The following is a 20,071-nucleotide window of genomic DNA, read 5'->3' on the forward strand; positions in this document are numbered from 1 at the left end:
GTCACATTGTGCACATTATGATGATGTCCTACCGAGTGGGCCCAGAGATACCTCTTCGTTTACACGGAGTGACAAATCCCAGTCTCGATTCGTGCCAACCCAACAGACACTCTCGGAGATACCTGTAGTGTGACTTTATAGCCACCCAGTTACGTTGTGATGTTTGGCACACCCAAAGCATTCCTACGGTATCCGGGAGTTGCACAATCTCATGGTCTAAGGAAATGACACTTGACATTAGAAAAGCTTTAGCATACGAACTACACGATCTTTGTGCTAGGCTTAGGATTGGGTCTTGTCCATCACATCATTCTCCTAATGATGTGATCCCATTATCAACGACATCCAATGTCCATGGTCAGGAAACCGTAACCATCTATTGATCAACGAGCTAGTCAACTAGAGGCTTACTAGGGACATGGTGTTGTCTATATATCCACACATGTATCTGAGTTTCCTATCAATACAATTCTAGCATGGATAATAAATGATTATCATGAACAATGAAATATAATAATAATAACTAATTTATTATTGCCTCTAGGGCATATTTCCAACAGTCTCCCACTTGCACTAGAGTCAATAATCTAGTTCACATCGCCATGTGATTAACACTCACAGGTCATATCGCCATGTGACCAACATCCAAGAGTCTACTAGACTCAGTGATCTAGTTCACATCACTATGTGATAAACACTCAAAGAGTTCTGGGTTTGATCATGTTATGCTTGTGAGAGAGGTTGTAGTCAACGGGTCTTGCCATATTCAGATCCCTATGTATTTCGCAAAACTTTATGTCATATCGTAGATGCTGCTACCACGTTCCACTTGGAGCTATTCCAAATTATTGCTCCATTATACGTATCCGGTATCTCTACTCAGAGCTATCCGGATAGGTGTTAAGCTTGCATCGACGTAACTCTTTACGTCGAACTCTTTACCACCTCCATAACCGAGAAACATTTCCTTATTCCTTTATGGACAATTTTGACCGCTATCTGGTGATCCAGTCCTAGATCACCTTTATACCCTCTTGCCAGACATGTGGCAAGGCACACATCAGGTGCGGTACTCAGCATGGCATACCGTATAGAGCCTATGACAAGAGCATAGGGGACGACCTTCGTCCTTCCCCTTTCTTCTACCGTGGTCAAGCTTTGAGTCTTACTCAACTTCACACCTTACAACTCAGGTAAGAACCCCTTCTTTGACTGATCTATTTTGAACTCCTTCAAAAACATGTCAAGGTGTGCGTTCTTTGAAAGTATCATCAGGCGTTTTGATCTATCTCTATAGATCTTGATGCCCAATATGTAAGCAGCTTTATCTAGGTCTTCCTTTGAAAATCACTCTTCAAACAACTATTTATGCTTTTCAGAAATTCTACATCATTTTGAATCAACAATATGTCATCCACATATACTTATCAGAAATGTTGTAGTGCTCCCACCCACTTTCTTGTAAATACAAGTTTCTAGCAAACATTGTATAAACCTAAAAGCTTTGATCACTCCATCAAAGCATATATTCCGATTCCGAGATGCTTGCTCTAGTCCATAGAAGGATCGCTGGAGCCAGCATACCTTTTAGCATCCTTAGGATCGACAAAACCCTTTATTGTATCACATACAACTTTTCTTACGAAAAACTGGTAAGAAAACTTGTTTTGACATCCATCTGTAAGATTTCATAATCGAAAAATACAGCTAATGCTATCATAATTCCGACGGACTCAAGCATCGCTACGAGTGAGAAATTCTCATCGTAGTCAACTCCTTGAACTTGTGAAAAGACTCTTTCCCACAAGTCGAGCTTCATAGACAGTAACATTACCGCCCACGTCCGTCTTCTTCTTAAAGATCCATTTATCTCAATGGCTTGTCGATCATCGGACAAGTCCACCAAAGTCCATACTTTGTTCTGATATATGAATCCTATCTCGGATTTCATGGCTTCTAACCATTTGTCGGAATACGGGCCCACCATCGCTTCTCCATAGATCGTAGGTTCAATGTTGTCTAACAACATGATGTCTAAGACAGGATTACCGTACCACTTAGGAGTAGTACATATCCTTGTCGACCTACGAGGTTCGATAGCAACTTGATCTGAAGCTTCATGATCACTATCATTAACTTCCTATTCAACAGACGTAGGCGCCACAGAAGACATCTTTCTATGTTGCATCACTCTCTGATTGAAGTAAAGGTTCGACAACCTCATCAAGTTCTATCTTCCTCCCACTCAATTCTTTCGAGAGAAACTACTTCTCGAGAAAGGAGCCGTTCTTAGCGGCAAACAATTTGCCCTCGGATCTGAGATAGAAGGTATACCCTACTGTCACCTTTGGGTATCCTATGAAGATGTGTTTGTCCGCTTTGGGTTCGAGCTTCTCCGGCTGAAGCCTTAAGCATCGCAGCCCCAAACATTAAGAAACTACAACTTTGGTTTCTTGCCAAACCAATGTTCATACGATGTCGTCTCAACGGACTTAGATGGTGTCCTATCTAAAGTGAATGCAGCTGTCTCTAACGCATAACCTCAAAATGAAAATGGTAGATCGGTAAGAGACATCATAGATCGCACCATATCTCATAAGGTTCGATTACGACGTCCGGACACACCATTACTCTGTGGTGTTCCAGGTGGCTTCAACTGTGAAACAATTCCACAATGTCTTAAGTGATTGCCAAACTCATAACTCAGAAAATCCCCTTTTGATCAGATCGTAGGAACATGATCCTTTTTGTTATGATGATTCTTAACTTCACTCTGAAATCGCTTGAACTTTTCAAACGTTTCAGGCTTGTGCTTCATTAAGTAAATATACCTATATCTATTCAAATCGTCAGTGAAGATGAGAAAATAGCGATATCCACCGCACGCTTCAATTCTCATTGGATCACACGCATCAGCATGCATGATTTCCAACAAGCCACTTGCCTGTTTCATTGTACCTGAAAGCGGGGTCTTAGTCATCCTGCCCATGAGGCATGGCTCGCATGTGTCAAGCGATTCAAAATCAAGTGACTCCAAACATACATCGACATGGAGTTTCTTCATGCATCTTTCGCCAATATGACCTAAGCGGCAGTGCCACGAGAAAGTGGTACTATCATTATTAACTCTACATCTTTTGGCGTGAACATGTGTATTACCATGACCGAGATTCAATGAACCATTCACATAGGGTGCATGACCATGAAATGTATCATTCATGTAGACAGAATAACCATTATTCTCTAACTTAAATGAATGACCGTATTGCAATGAACATGATCTAATCATATTCATGCTCAACGTAGACACCTGATAACATTTATCTAGGTTCAATACTAATCCCGAAGGCAGATGGAGCGTGCGATGGTGATCTCATCAACTTTGGAAACACTTCCAACACACATCGTCACCTCGCCCTTAGCCAGTCTCCGTTTAGTCCGTAGCTTTTGCTTCAAGTCACCAATAATAGTAACTGAACCGGTATCCAATACCCAAGTGCTACCAGGAGTACTAGTGAGGTACACATTAATGACACGTATAAACTTTGAAGTTGCCAGCCTTACTATCTACCATGCATTTGGGGTAATTCCGCTACCACTGACCGTTCCCCTTATAATAGAAGCATTTAGTCTCGGGTTTGGGTTCAACCTTGGGTTCCTTCACTGGAGCGGCAACTGGTTTGCCATCCATGAAGTTTCCCTTCTAGCCCTTTCCCTTCTTGGAACCAGTGGTCTTGTTAAACCATGAACACTTGATGCTCCTTCTTGATTTCTACCTATTGCGGTCTTAAGCACCGCAAACAGCTCCGGGATCAACTCCATCCCTTGCATGTCATAGTTCATCACGAAGATCTAGTAGCTTAGTGATAGTGGTTAGAGAACTCTATCAATCACTATCTTATCTGGAAGTTTAACTCCCACTTTATTTAAGTGATTGTAGCACCCAGACATTCTGAGCACATGCTCACTAGCTGAGCTATTCTCCTCCATCTTGTTGGCAAAAGAACTTGTCAGAGGTCTCACACCTCTCAACACGGGCATGAGCCTGAAATCCCAATTTCAGCTCTTGGAACATCTCATATGTTCTATGGCGTTCAAAACGTCATTGGAATCCCGATTCTAAGCTGTAAAGTATGGTGCACTAAACTATCAAGTAGTCATCAGGATGTGTCTGTCAGGTGTTCACAACATCCACAGACGACATTGTAGGGGTTTGCACATCGAGCGGTGCATCAAAGACGCAAGCCTTCTGTGTAGCAGTGAGGACACTCCTCGAACTACGGACCTAGTCCGCATCATTGCTTACAATATCTTTCAACTTAATCTTTCTCTAGGAACGTATTGAAACAAGGAGCTACAACGTGAGCTATTTATCTACAACATATTTGCGAAGACAATTTAGACTATGTTCATGATAATTGAGTTCATCTAATCATATTATTTAATGAACTCCCACTCAGATAGACATCCCTCTAGTCATCTAAGTGAAACATGATCCGAATCGACTAGGCCGTGTCCGATCATCACGTGAGACGGACTAGTCATCAACGGTGAACATCTCATGTTGATCGTATCTTCTATACGACTCATGTTCGACCTTTCAGTCTTTCGTGTTCCGAGGCCATGTCTGTACATGCTAGGCTCGTCAAGTCCACCTAAGTGTATTACGTGTGTAAATCTGGCTTACACCCATTGTATTCGAACGTTAGAATCTATCACACCCGATCATCACGTGGTGCTTCGAAACGATGAACCTTCGCAACGGTGCACAGTTAGGGGGAACACTTTCTTGAAATTATTGCGAGGGATCATCTTATTTAAGCTACCGTCGTTATAAGCAAATAAGATGTAAAACATGATAAACATCACATGCAATCAAATAGTGACATGATATGGCCAATATCATTTTGCTCCTTTTGATCTCCATCTTCGGGGCTCCATGATCATCGTTGTCACCGGCATGACACCATGATCTCCATCATCATGATCTCCATCATCGTGTCTTCTTGAAGTTGTCTCGTCATCTATTACTTCTACTACTATGGCTAACGCTTTAGCAATAAAGTAAAGTAATTACACGACGTTTATGTTGACACGCAGGTCATAAATAAATAAAGACAACTCTTATGGCTCCTGCCGGTTGTCATACTCATCGACATGCAAGTCGTGATTCCTATTACAAGAACATGATCAATCTCATACATCACATATATCATTCATCACATCCTTTTGGCCATATCACATCACAAGGCATATGCTGCAAAAACAAGTTGGACGTCCTCTAATTGTTGTTGCAAGTTTTTACGTGGCTGCTATAGGATTCTAGCAAGAACGTTTCTTACCTACGCGAAAACCACAACGTGATATGCCAATTTTTATTTACCCTTCATAAGGACCCTTTTCATCGAATCCGATCCGAGTAAAGTGCGAGAGACAGACACCCTCTAGCCACCTTATGCAATTAGTGCATGTCAGTCGGTGGAACCAGTCTCACGTAAGAGTACGTGTAAGGTCGGTCCGGGCCGCTTCATCCCACGATGCCGCCGAATCAAGATAAGACTAGTAACGGCAAGTAAATTGACAAAATCGACGCCCACAACTGCTTTGTGTTCTACTCGTGCATAGAAACTACGCATAGACCTAGCTCATGATGCCACTGTTGGGGAACGTAGCAGAAATTCAAAATTTTCTACGCATCACCAAGATCAATCTATGGAGTAATCTAGCAACGAGGGAAGGAGAGTGCATCTATATAGCCTTGTAGATCTCTAAGCGGAAGCGTTCAAGTGAACAGGGTTGATGGAGTCGTACTCGTCGTGATCCAAATCACCGATGATCCTAGTGCCGAACGGACGGCACCTCCGCGTTCAACACACGTACAACCCGGTGACGTCTCCTACGCCTTGATCCAGCAAGGGGAGAAGGAGAGGTTGGGGAAGACTCCATCCAGCAGCAGCACGACGGCGTGGTGGTGGTGGAGGAGCGCGGGACTCCAGCAGGGCTTCGCCAAGCACTACGAGAGACGAGAAGGAAGAGGGGTAGGGCTGCGCCAACAGGGAGATTGAATCGTGTGTTGGGCTGCCCCTTTGCTCAAGTATATATAGGGGAAGGGGAGGGGCTGCGCCCCCACCTAGGGTTCCCTCCCTAGGGGTGGCGGCAGCCCCCAGATCCCATCTGGGAGGCGGCCAAGGGGGAGAGAGAGGGGGGCGCACCTAGGGTGGGCCTTAGGGCCCATCTGCGCCTAGGGTTTGCCCCCTCTCCCCTTGAGGACGCCTTGGGCCTTGGTGGGAGGTGCCCCAGCCCACCTAGGGGCTGGTCCCTTCCCACTATTGGCCCATGTAAGCCTTCGGGGCTTGTGGCCCCACCTGGTGGACCCCTGGACCCCTCCGGTGGTCCCGGTACACTACCGGTGATGGCCGGAACACTTCCGGTGGCCAAAACCATACTTCCTATATATTAATTTTTACCTCCGGACCATTCCGGAACTCCTCGTGACGTCCGGGATCTCATCCGGGACTCCGAACAACATTCGGTAACCGCGTACATACTTTCCCTATAACCCTAGCGTCATCGAACCTTAAGTGTGTAGACCCTACGGGTTCGGGAGTCATGCAGACATGGCCGAGACAACTCTCCGGTCAATAGCCAACAGCGGGATCTGGATACCCATGTTGGCTCCCATATGTTCCACGATGATCTCATCGGATGAACCATGATGTCAAGGACTTAATTAATCCCGTATTCAATTCCCTTTGTCTAGCGGTATTATACTTGCCCGAGATTCGATCGTCGGTATCCCGATACCTTGTTCAATCTCGTTACCGGCAAGTCTCTTTACTCGTTCCGTAACACATCATCCCGTGATCAACTCCTTGGTCACATTGTGCACATTATGATGATGTCCTACCGAGTGGGCCCAGAGATACTTCTCCGTTACACGGAGTGACAAATCCCAGTCTCGATTCGTGCCAACCCAACAGACACTTTCGGAGATACCTGTAGTGTACCTTTATAGCCACCCAGTTACGTTGTGACGTTTGGCACACCCAAAGCACTCCTACGGTATCCGGGAGTTGCACAATCTCATGGTCTAAGGAAATGATACTTGACATTGGAAAAGCTTTAGCAAACGAACTACACGATCTTGTGCTAGGCTTAGGATTGGGTCTTGTCCATCACATCATTCTCCTAATGATGTGATCCCGTTATCAACGACATCCAATATCCATGGTCAGGAAACCGTAACCATCTATTGATCAACGAGCTAGTCAACTAGAGGCTTACTAGGGACATGGTGTTGTCTATATATCCACACATGTATCTGAGTTTCCTATCAATACAATTCTAGCATGGATAATAAACGATTATCATGAACAATGAAATATAATAATAATAATAATAATAACTAATTTATTATTGCCTCTAGGGCATATTTCCAACAGTCCCTACCAAATAAACAAATTGTGTCAAACATAAATTTTTTTGCACCCATGTGAATAGTAAAATTCAAAACAATATAAATGTTGATTTTTTTTTCTCTCTCCAGCAAATGTGGTTTAAATTTTTGTAAAGAAATTTCATATGTAGTGCTCTAGGAAAAAACTATGCTATAAAAAAGGTTGTATTTCAAAGTATTTTGAGAAAAACTATTTTTTTGCGTAGACCACGATGAATGTCATTTCTTAGCGAATAAATTCACATAGGTAGGGCACTCAACCACTTTTTTCCCACAGAAACATTGTTTTTATATTTTGGGTACTTCTATTTTTTTGTTAACTCCAAGAGCACATGAGCTCGCGACTAGACAAACACTTTTGAATTGTATCAATAAGAGCAAAACATGATTACATGCTTTGATCTACACTAATTATATCACTACAAAGACCAAATTGACCTAAAAAAGACCCTGCTCACTTTTGTCACCTAATATAAATTTCCATCACTTAAAATGGGCTCGTGATGGTTTTAAAATGGCATGCCCATCGTCCTAGAAAATCCACGGTAGGACTTTCCATCATCAAAAATCATATTTTTCGACTACCGTTCTATGTCACTTACACTTTTTTGGGGAGGGGGGGGGGGGCAACTGGCTACAAATTAAGGTTTGGAGCTAGCAAGCAATTTTTCTAATTTTGTTGCCGAGGAAATAACATCAAGTTCTCCCATGTGTTGATTTATATTTATTTTATCGCCTTATTATTTACTTTATTTAGTTGTTTTTTATTTACTTATTTTTACTTGTATCTAAGTTTAGAAAAAAATGAGAACAACAAAAGGATTTTTATTTTAGCACACATGTGTCTCGTACAAGATCCTAATATTCATGCACAATTTCCGTCACAAAACAGATGAAATTATGTGACTAAAAATGACTAATTTTTTTGAATAAAATGAAAGAATGGAAACATTTATTTGAAAAAAATTCGTGTGGTATTGATGTGGGGATTTTTCTTTGTAAGATTTTAATGTGGTACCAATGTGGAAATTTTATTTGGAAGATATTAATGTGAGGGGGCTTTTCTTTTGAAAATTGATGTGTTACTAATGATGAATTTTTATAAGGAATATTTTAGTGTGGTGTTAATGTGGGGAATTATATTTGGAATATTTTAATCTGAAAGTTTTTTATTTGGAAGATTTAAATGTGATATTAATGTGGAAAATCTTATTTGGAAGATTTGATTGTGGTATCATTGTGAGCAATTTATTTGGAACATTTTGATGTGGTACTCATCTAGAAAACTTTATTTGGAATATTTTAATGTGATAAATTTATTTGGAAGATTTTAATGTGTTATTAAAGAGACACAGATTTGGTGAACATGGTTCCGCGTGCACCCCTTATGAATAGCAAATTCAAAAAAATAGTAGAAAAACAAAGAAAACTAAGGTTTTTATAACATGCATAGTCAACTGGCATACTAGCATATGATGTTTCACAAAGAAATGAATTTGTGGTATTCTGGGAAGAAATCACAAAATCCAAACTACATTTAAAAACATTGCTAGATGAATAGTAAGTCCCTGATTATATTTTCTCCACAAGAATACCATGGGTGTCATTTCTACATGAAACTTCACCCATGGATGCGGAGGTCGCACAGGGAATTTACTCAGGTTCGGGCCTCCGAAGAGTAATACCCTACATCTTGCTTATGTTTGTTACTCATGGTGGAGGGATACCTTTTGCTAGGGGTTACAATGGTGTAGATGAGATTGCTACTAAGAGTTGTTTCTACGGGAGTAGATGGGAATGAGAGCCCCATAGACTCCCCTTATATACACGGCGGAGGCTAGGGTATTACATGGAGATATGCGATTTAGGGTAGCAGTCGCTACCAGCTTGGAGGTTAAGTTGGTCGCCAAGGGTTTATCCCCTTCTTTGGGCTCCCTTCCATTGTTGGGCCTTGCAGGGCCTATTGCAGGCCTTCTGGTGGGGCTCCCCGCAGTGAGCCACCTCTGGTGTATGACACCGTCAGTAGCCCCCGAGCATGGCCGAGGTCGTAGGAGCAGGACTTCGGGACCTTCGGCGGGCTCCTTCTCTTACGTCGCTTGTCTCTTACGATTGTGATGTCTACTACGTAACTTTATCCTTATAGACTTGTGTTGGGCCTCCAAGCGCAGAGTTTTGTAGGACAGTAGCAATTTTCCCTCAAGTGGATGACTTAATTAAGGTTTATCAATCTGTGGGAGGCATAGGATGAAGATGGTCTCTCTCAAACAACCCTGCAACCAAAAACAAGAAATCTCTTGTGTCCCCAACACACCTAGTACAATGGCAAATTGTATAGGTGCACTAGTTCGACGAATAGATGGTGATACAAGTGAAGTGTGAATAGTAGATATAGGATTTTGTAATCTGGAAATATAAAAACAACTAGGTAGCAAGTGATAAAACGGAGCACAAACGGTATTGCAATACTTGAAAATAAGGCCTAGGGTTCACACTTTCACTAGTGCAATCTCTCAGCAATGCTAACATAATTGAATCATATAATCATCCCCCAACGTGCGACAAAGAATCACCAAAGTTCTTATCTAGCGGAAAACATAAGATGAAACCACCTCAAAGTTATCTTTTCTGATCAATCAATTGAGCCATTTCTATAAGTGTCACAAACAACCCTAGAGTTCATACTAAAATAACACCATATGATACATGATGACCCACAAGTATAGGGGATCAATCGTAGTCCTTTCGATAAGTAAGAGTGTCGAACCCAACGAGGAGCAGAAGGAAATGACAAGTGGTTTTCAGCAAGGTGTCTTCTGCAGGCACTGAAATTGCCGGTAACAGATAGTTTGATAGCAAGATAATTTGTAACAAGCAAGTAATAGTAACGGTAACAAAAGTGCAACAAGGTAACACAATCCTTATGTATTAAAGGATAGGCTGGAACGGTCTCTAATAATAGGTAAAACGTTCTTGAGGACACACGGGAATTTCATCTAGGTTCTTTCATCATGTTTGTTTGATTCACATTTGCTACTTTGATAATTTGATATGTGGGTGGACTGATACTTGAGTGTTGTTCTTATTTGAACAAGCCTCCCACTTATGATTAACTCCTCTCGCAAGCATCAGGAACTATGAAAAGATGAAATCTAACCATAGCAATAAACATATGGATCCAAATCAGCCCTTACAGAATAGCGCATAAATTTGAAGGAAATATGCCCTAGAGGCAATAATAAAGTTATTATTTATTTCCTTATATCATGATAAATGTTTATATTCATGCTAGAATTGTATTAACCGGAAACATAATACATGTGTGAATACATAGACAAACAGAGTGTCACTAGTATGCCTCTACTTGACTAGCTCGTTAATCAAAGATGGTTATGTTTCCTAACCATGGACAAAGAGTTGTTATTTGATTAACGGGATCACATCATTAGATGAATGATCTGATTGACATGACCCATTCCATTAGCTTAGCACCCGATCGTTTAGTATGTTGCTATTGCTTTCTTCATGACTTATACATGTTCCTATGACTATGAGATTATGCAACTCCCGTTTGCCGGAGGAACACTTTGTGTGCTACCAAACGTCACAACGTAACTGGGTGATTATAAAGGAGCCCTACAGGTGTCTCCAAAGGTACGTGTTGGGTTGGCGTATTTCGAGATTAGGATTTGTCATTCCGATTGTCGGAGAGGTATCTCTGGGCCCTCTCGGTAATGCACATCACATAAGCCTTGCAAGCATTGCAACTAATGAGTTAGTTGCGAGATGATGTATTACGGAACGAGTAAAGAGACTTGCCGGTAACGAGATTGAACTAGGTATTGAGATACCGACGATCGAATCTCGGGCAAGTAACATACCGATGACAAAGGGAACAACGTATGTTGTTATGCGGTCTGACCGATAAAGATCTTCGTAGAATATGTAGGAGCCAATATGAGCATCCAGGTTCCGCTATTGGTTATTGACCGGAGACGTGTCTCGGTCATGTCTACATTGTTCTCGAACCCGTAGGGTCCGCACGCTTAAGGTTTCGATGACAGTTATATTATGAGTTTATGAGTTTTGATGTACCGAAGGAGTTCGGAGTCCCGGATGAGATCGGGGACATGACGAGGAGTCTCGAAATGGTCGAAACGTAAAGATCGATATATTGGACGACTATATTCGGACATCGGAAAGGTTCTGAGTGGTTCGGGTATTTTTCGGAGTACCGGAGAGTTACGGGAATACGTATTGGGCCTTATTGGGCCATACGGGAAAGAAGAAAAAGGGCCTCAAGGGTGGCCGCACCCCTCCCCTTGGTCTGGTCCGAATTGGACTAGGGAAGGGGGGCGCACCCTTCCTTCCTTTGCCTTTTCCCTTCCTCTTTTCCTATTCCATATGGGAGGTGGAATCCTACTAGGACTAGGGAGTCCTAGTAGGACTCCACACTTGGCGCGCCCCCTCCTAGGGCCGGCCTCCTCCTCCCTTGCTCCTTTATATACGGGGGCAGGGGGCACCTCTAGACACAAGTTGATCCACGTGATCATATTCTTAGTCGTGTGCGGCGCCCCCTGCCACCATAGTCCTCGATAATATTGTAGCGGTGCTTAGGCGAAGCCCTGCGACAGTAGTACATCAAGATCGTCACCACGCCGTCGTGCTGACGGAACTCTTCCCCGACACTTTGCTGGATCGGAGTTCGGGGATCGTCATCGAGCTGAACGTGTGCTAAAACTCGAAGGTGCCGTAGTTTTGGTGCTTGATCGGTCGGGCCGTGAAGAGATACGACTACATCAACCGCGTTGTCATAACGCTTCCGCTGTCGATCTACAAGGGTACGTAGATTACACTCTCCCCTCTCGTTGCTATGCATCATCATGATCTTGCGTGTGCGTAGGAATTTTTTTGAAATTACTACGTTCCCCAACAAAATTAGGGTCTAGGGTTTTGATAACCCACAAGTATAAAGGATCACAACGGTTTTTGAGGGTAGAGTATTCAATTTAAATTTATAGATTTGATACAAGGGGAGTCAAAGAATATCCGAGCAGGGAAGAAGCATATTGAAGTCTGGATTCTTCTCCTACCACCGCCAGTTGAGGGTTGGAGTCGCCGGCCGGCGCCGTCGTCAGGCGTCAGCTAAGTTAAATAATTGGGAATCGCCCGACTGGCTGGTTCGTACGGGTGGGCTGCTCTTAGTGCTTTGCCATTTAGCCTTCAGATTGTTGCCTGCTTAACTACTTGTGGGATGTATAAGCACAAAAAACTGTGCAAAAAAATTACAAATGAAATATAATATTTAAAAAAATGTTCATCACCATACAAATGATATCCTTTTAAAAAATTTTCTTGATTTTAAAAAACACCTCAAAATAAAAAATATCCGTGCTTTCTGAACAACCAAAAAGTACTTTCATCTGATGAAATGAAAGTGCGGAGCTGAAATAGGTATGATGAACATTGTTAGGGTACATCCAATTTTCTTGGTCCAAAAAAAAATACTCAGTGTAATCTTATTTTTGACATTTGCAAAATTAGGAGTAAAAAATGTTGCATAATGGCACATGAAGTAGGTTTTAATTTTCTGCCCCGAGATCTCCTTTCGTGTCCTTTCATTTGTTCTTTCTTTTCTTTTCCTGGTCGCTGGGGGTCGAAGGGTATGCAAAACTTAATTAGGCACTGTAGAGTTGGCTGTGTGATAGGGGAAAATGACTTTGATGCTTAGCTTGGGTGTTTGCTTAGTATGCTTAGGCCTGGTACAATGGGAGGTGCTTAGGAGAGGTGCTTAGAAAAACAAATCAGACTTTCCTTAATCACTGGTGCTTATTTGTACAAGGTAGACGCTTAGTTTAAGCGTCTCTCCTATAGAAATAGGCACTGGTGCTTCAGAAAAACTTGATTTATTTTTCTAAGCACCTCTCTAAGCACCTCCCATTATACAAGGCCTTAGAGTTGGCTGTTTGCTTAGTATGCTTAAGAATTGGTGTGGTCCATGTCTGGTCTGTACCGCCCTGTTTTGGTGTTAGGTTGATTTTCCATCAGACGTGTCGAGCTGTTGTCACTGGTTTATAATGCATTGGGTTACTGTAGGCTATACCTGGCCATACCTCGGGCCGGGCCAACCCAGGCCTGAGCCTGGCCCGGCCCGGCCGTCGGGCCTGTTTTCTGGGCCCGAGCCCGGCCCGAACACGTAAAAATCCATCGGGCTTCGGGCCGGCCCGGCCCGTCCTCCAGAAAATGCGAAAACGATGGGCCCGGGCCCGGCCTTCGGGCTCAAAATCTAGGCCCGAGCCCGGCCTGGGAGCGGCGTCGGGCCGGGTTGCCCATGGCCAGGACTGTTGTAGGCTGGGTGCACAAGATTTTGTAGACCAAAACATGTCAAAAGCTAATTCGGACGAGTCTTCTGCAAATAATTTTCATCTTCAGACATGCCTTGAGTACAATATTTAATTATTTTATAAGAATCAATTTAACTTTGTATTATTGCAGCTTCATTATATATGCACTTACCAGGGCATCTAAAGGTTCAACAATGCAAAAACCACCATCAGTCTTGGCTAGATTGACATCAGAAGAAAGATAATGATGAATCATGAACTTCATATAATCCTCAGCCTAGATTGCATGCTCCTTATTTTAAAAATATTTCTTTAATGGCTGTCAAAATGGTATGCGCGAGCAAGAACCACAGTATCAATGCGAAGACTTGAGGAAGAAGGTAGTGCTATTGAGCTTACAAGTTACATTTTTTGTGTGTAACATAGTTCTTTTATAGTAAAATTTGATCTCTTTACTGGGTATGGCTTTCTACATGGCATTCGGTCTAATCTGCCAAATCTCTCCCATGCATAAATGATTTTTTTAAAGTATAGCACCGAAATGATTCACCCATGACATGTTATTGAAATTGATTTGTACTACTAATTATTCAGAACACAAGTGCTAGATTTTGTAGTCTGAAAATATGATAATAATGCCGAGAGAAGAGAGCATGCGTACAATCCATGAACATGATGTGCAACAAGAGATGGTATGACTTCTTTAGACAACCATCTTGATCCTTCTTTTTTTCCTCATAATATTGTCAACCATTAAGATTGTGGTGCGGAAGGTCGCGGGCGCTAGAGATTGTGGCACAATTTCGAGCATTGGCCGGCGGCGGAGGCGGCGACTCGGGTAGGGGGCGACGAGCAAAATATTTCAAAAGCGCGTGACAACGCACGGGCATTCTACTAGTCAAATATTTTAAAAACCCGTAACAACGCACGGGCATTCTACTAGTCAAAATATTTTAAAAGCTCATGACAACGCACGGGCGTTCCCACGACGTAAATTTCTTGTATCCGGTGAATCCATTCAAAACAACACGAAGATGATCTACCTTCAACATAGATTCAGAGTTGCATTTGTCATCCTTGTTTTCAGTGCTTGAGTCATCTCCTTGAGTGCAATAATATCTCAAATCTCTTTTACATTTTGCTGTAGCACTTGCTGAATGACCTGACTTGTACGACATACTTTAGCACTAGAACGTAAATGAAGACAATAATAAATGATAAATAAGTTTACTTCCAAATACAAGTGAATCAATATATAAAGTCTTTTCCGGCTATAGCAGTAGGTAGTATTGACAAACTTAAATACACACTCTTTCTATATGTAGACTTCTTATTAAGTTTCTACTTTTTTTCATAAACTTAAATAATGTTTGATATACATATTTTAAATTTACATCCTTCAAGTAGTTCAGAATTTATTTTCAAATTTCTTCTAAAGGTACAAGACAATAATGTGTGCTATAAGGTTTTCTCTAATTAACTAACATAACCGTGTAAGTTTTAATGTTCCGAACGTACATACTTTTCAAGTTTTTAAACTTTTTAATTCCTGATATATACAATTGAGTCCTAGATTCGTAAACCCCAGGCTTACCATATTATTTATTGTTCTACGATCTATGCCAAATTTTTTATTCCAAGAAAATTGCCTAAGGCAGAGCTTTGAGATGTTCAAGAAGGAGAAAGTGGACAAAAGAATTAAAGAAGAAAGGATCAAATATCCAACAAACTTATGTCGACACTGTGCTTACGAAAGCATTGGAAGAACAGCAAGCACACGGTCGACACTGTGCTTACAAAAACATTGGAAGAACAACACGCACACAGCGAAATACATGATTGACTACCCGTGCTGCTGACTATATGCAATACTTCGCCTTGTGCCTTCAGTCCTTGCAATACTAGCTTCAATCTGTTCTCCTCTACAGCGATGCTTCTTGAACAACAGTTCTAAGAAAGGAAGTGTTGTAAGAAGTGAAGCGGAGAGTACTTCCAGAGAACAATGAGATAGAAGAACAGAAGGAACACTTTAAGGACAACAATAACGTTTAGTACCCACTTATTACAGGAACTCTTCATCGAAATATCTATGTCTTAGAAACGGGAACCACAAGAAAACATATACTTCCTCTGTTTTCAAATATACGTTTTTTTTATAGATTTTAATACGGATTATATACAGATATATATATGGACATATTTTAGATTATAGTTTCATTCCTCTTGCTCCGTATGTAGTCTAACAGAGGGTGTAATACTTTAGTTTTATAACGAGAATACAGATATATGAGACAACATACGCTTGGTAATACAAGAAATAAGCCCCGACTATGCGAATCTTGGCGCAGATCAATGGGCTCACAATCCGCATGCCTCCGCAGTCCGCACTTGCTTGTCTTAAATCCTCTCCTCCCGCGCCTCTGTAGGACAATATTCGAAGACGAACTTAACAAAGCCGCTTGCCACATTCGAATGGGCAGTCCAGTCCTCCTCCTACGTCGCCGGCGCTGCGCCCATGGAGTGACCGCGACGGATCGACGAGCAGCGGCCAGTCTCTTGGCGCCATGCGTCACCAGAGCGAGAGGGCCATCGATCATCTGCTCGAGCGCAGCGCAGGCAGCAGCCAACAACAGTGTCTCTCGTTGCCATGCGCCGCGGCACCGTCTCACCCACGAAACGAATACCTATGCGCGCGTGCGTACACGCAGCAGGGCAGGGCACAGTCCAGCCCAGCTTTCCCCCGTGTCAAATGGAGCCAAGCCTCCGCGACTGCACGAGGCGGGCGAAGGAATCGTTGCCGCTGGCGCTGGCTCGCCGCAGCGGCGCGCATGTGCCGGCCGGCCGGCCGGTTGCGGCAGAGAGCAGCAGCAGAGAGTGGGAGAGGGTGAGGGAGAGGGAGAGGTCGGAGGCCGTGATGGCATCCTGACCGGGCCGGCTCGCCCTGGGTAAGCGTGCTGCGCAGCGCAGCGCAGGATGGTTACAAAACACCATAAATGCCCGCCATTAATACCAGAAGGTGTCTGTGCCCCCCACCCAACCCAGCCTCACTGATCCACTCTACCCCTAGCTGGACTGCCGGAGCGAGGGAGGGTGGAGCCGAGCACCGCAGACGCACAGATACAGAGGTTGTATACAGAGGCACAGTAGAGAGTGTGTGTGTGTGTGAGAGAGAGGTCTGTACCCTCACTTAAACACTCTCGCCTACCCGGGCTCGACCCCCCTCCTCCCTTCTTCTCCCTCGCCAAGAACACCGCCGCAGCCACCACGATCGATCTGTTTCTCTGTCTCCCGTGCGCGTCTGGAGCGGCGGCTGGGGTGGGCGCCATGATCCTATGAAGGAGAAGGAGAAGGAGAAGGAGGAGGAGGAGGAGAGGGGATAGATAGGTGGCTGCGTGACAAAGGGGCCGGATCGATGTACAAGAACCAGCTGCAGGAGCTGGCGCAGAGGAGCTGCTTCAGCCTGCCGTCGTACGTGTGCACGCGGGAGGGGCCCGACCATGCGCCCCGCTTCAAGGCCACCGTCACCTTCAACGGCGAGACCTTCCACGGGCCCACCTGCTGCACCACGCTCCGCCAGGCCGAGCACGCCGCCGCCGAGGTCGCGCTCGCCCGCCTCTCCACCCGCGGGCCATCCACCTACCTCACCGCCAGAGTCCTCGTAAGCTGCTTCTTCTCCTTCTCCTCCTCGATGCGCTTGCTTGCTCTGCATGTCTCGCTGGTGCGAATGGTCAATGGTGTGCTCAAAGCTCAACTGTGTTGGTCGTTGTGTCGTTGACGCCAATGGCGTGCAGGACGAGACCGGGGTGTACAAGAACCTGCTGCAGGAGACGGCGCACCGGGCGGGGCTGAAGCTGCCGGCCTACACCACCGTGCGCTCCGGCCCGGGCCACTCGCCCGTCTTCGCCTCCAGCGTCGAGCTCGCCGGCCTCAGCTTCGCCGGCGACGCCGCCAGGACCAAGAAGCAGGCGGAGAAGAACGCCGCCATGACCGCCTGGTACGCCCTGAAGCAGAGTAAGCAACTCACCACGGCCCTCCCGAATCTCAATACCACCGGATCTTTGTAGATCACAGCTAACCAATGATGTTACGGCTCCTGCTGCAGTGCCGGAGGCGCGCAAGGAGCCCGGCAACGGCTGCGGCGGCGAGGAGCAGGAGCACGTGGTCGTCGCCAGAGTGCTCGCCGCCTTGAAGCAGCGTTGCGACGGCAATGCGGCGTCGAAGCAGCACTGCCTCGCCGGCTCATCTTCTTCCTCTGCTCCGAACCCGTCGCTCTACAGACACCAATGGCTGCCTCTGAGCTCCCATGCCGCACACCCGAGGACGCGCCACGTGCAGCCGCAGTCGCAGCCGGCCGGCCCCAGGATACTGCCCCCGCTGCACATGCTGCAGCGACCGGCGCCGTCCACCTCCCGTCACGGCGCCGAGCTGGAGCGGCAGAGGAGGATCGATGCGGCCGAGCTGGTGCAGATGCTGGAGAGGGCCATGGTGACCAACAGAGAAGAGGCAATGCCGTCGGCGCCGTGCTACTACCCGCACGTCCCGGCGTACCACCACGCCGGCGCGGCGCCAAGATACTTCGCCGCGGGCGGGTTCCACTCGCCGGCGATGGCGGTGAGCGTGCGGTCGGTGATCCCCGTGTGCTCCGCGCCGCCGCAGCCGGCCGCGGCCACCAAGGATGACGATGACGATGACCGGAACGACAACCCGGCAGCACCTGCAGAGCACTAGGCGGCGAGGCGTGAGCTCGCAGCCGCCAGCTTTTGAAGATGAAGAGGACGAGGTTCAGTAGCTATATATGATCAGATCAGTCTTGGTTCTAGGAAGGGAATTTTGATCGCAAGTTGCTGTGTCTAAGCTTGTGTAAGTGACCACCTTCTGCCCGCTCTTCCTTTCTTGAAACCGCTAGGTGGTTTAGATGGAGATGGACATATTATGAATATAGCTCCTACTAGGGCTTCCTTGAGTAGAAGCCATGATCGATCCTTGCTGTGTCTGTCAAACAGCTAGCTCATCACCATTTTCTTTGGCTCCGGTTACGCATGTGTGTCCCGTGGTTCGAGTTCGTTGCTCGATCAGTCCATCCATCCATTTCCATCAATTTTAACAGCGTCAGAAACCAAGTAGGAGTATAAACTTGAGGGCTTCTGATCCGGTCCGATCGAAAAGCCAGGGCCATACAACCGCACTGACACAAGGCTAACCGATGGGATATGTGATGGCCCATCGCTGGATTCTGCAGCGCATCAATTAAGCAGCCGTGCAATGCATTGCTGCTTTGACTCCGTTCACGCGCGCATGAATGAGGGCACTGTTGCAAGCACGCATCCGAGGGAGACGAGACGACCGATCGGGCCGAGTGAAAGCAGCGGCCGTACGTACTCGTCGACATCCTCATCAGGAGTTACGCGCGCGTGCAGGAAGCTGCTTGCTGGTGCTTGGCAAGGCGATCTGCTTCCTGATCATGCACGCTGGAGGCATGCATGGAAGGAGGCGGGTACGCTACCACAGATCTCGCACGCTGGGAGCCTTCATGGCGGCCGACCCTGACCGGCGAGCGAGCAGACGGGACGGCGCCATGACGCCACGGAGAGAAGAAGTGGGGTTGCTGCCATGGCAAGGCACGGGGCCGGGGCCGGGGCCGGCCGTGAAGGAAGAGGGACGACGAGAGAGGGCTGTGTGGTGTGGTCACGCCTCACGCATACAGAAACACAGAGCAGAGACACTACTGTATTTCTTGAGCTGTGGACATTAATTGGCATGGCGCAGACATTTATGGCCTTGCGAGGGAGGAGATGAGATGAGATGGGTGGCAGGCATGGTTTAATGGAGGCCAGTGGCCGTTTAGTGGGCACTGTCTTGCTCCATCAATGCCCCCATCACTCGCTCCACTCCATCAGTAGGAGCATTGCTGCTAGTATAGTCCACACGATAAAACAGGAGGAGAAACTACTGTAGTAGTACGTACGTCGAATTTGGTCGAGCCTCACATTTACCCTGGGAAGGAATCTTGCCAAGGGGCCATGGTGTAGCTTCTGCAGGAGAGAGCAGCAGCGGTGCTGGATGGACCCGGACACCCGAGGTCCATCCAGCGACGCTTGGTTCAGAGCAGGGAAAAACGTTTGCGTAAATGTGAACCAGCAAGACTGGATTCACGGCAGGACCGGCCGGAGCACGATCTATCTAGCTAGACAGGAGCACGTCGCGTACGTGTGGCTTAAGCCAAGCGTCGCCCCAGCCGTTGAAGAAACGCCGCCCCAGGCCCCAACATCTGTTC

At 45.6% G+C, this 20,071-nt stretch overlaps 1 protein-coding gene across 2 annotated transcripts; it reads left to right on the forward strand.

Moving 5' to 3' along the window:
* Positions 1-16,836: 16,836 nt before the first annotated feature.
* On the forward strand, positions 16,837-18,808 carry LOC125509955 (double-stranded RNA-binding protein 5-like). 2 transcript variants are annotated; one of them, XM_048675032.1, is made up of 3 exons: positions 16,837-17,455; positions 17,589-17,791; positions 17,900-18,808. In XM_048675032.1, the coding sequence occupies exons 1-3, from the start codon at positions 17,210-17,212 to the stop codon at positions 18,474-18,476; spliced, it is 1,026 nt and encodes a 341-aa protein (XP_048530989.1). In that variant the 5' UTR covers positions 16,837-17,209; the 3' UTR covers positions 18,477-18,808. The 2 variants fall into 2 exon arrangements, with proteins under 2 accessions (XP_048530989.1, XP_048530987.1); XM_048675030.1 differs by having other exon boundaries at positions 16,840-17,455; positions 17,589-17,808.
* The last annotated feature ends 1,263 nt before the right edge of the window (positions 18,809-20,071 follow it).

This window comes from Triticum urartu, chromosome 5, assembly GCF_003073215.2.
Source record: "Triticum urartu cultivar G1812 chromosome 5, Tu2.1, whole genome shotgun sequence".
NCBI lineage: Eukaryota > Viridiplantae > Streptophyta > Magnoliopsida > Poales > Poaceae > Triticum > Triticum urartu.

Excerpts from the sequence above, each read along its gene's own strand:
- LOC125509955 (XM_048675030.1), top strand. The coding sequence starts at position 17,210 with ATGTACAAGAACCAGCTGCAGGAGCTGGCGCAGAGGAGCTGCTTCAGC. Across the intron at positions 17,456-17,588 it reads ACCTCACCGCCAGAGTCCTC|GACGAGACCGGGGTGTACAA; the intron begins GTAAGCTGCTTC and ends AATGGCGTGCAG. Across the intron at positions 17,809-17,899 it reads CTGGTACGCCCTGAAGCAGA|TGCCGGAGGCGCGCAAGGAG; the intron begins GTAAGCAACTCA and ends CTCCTGCTGCAG.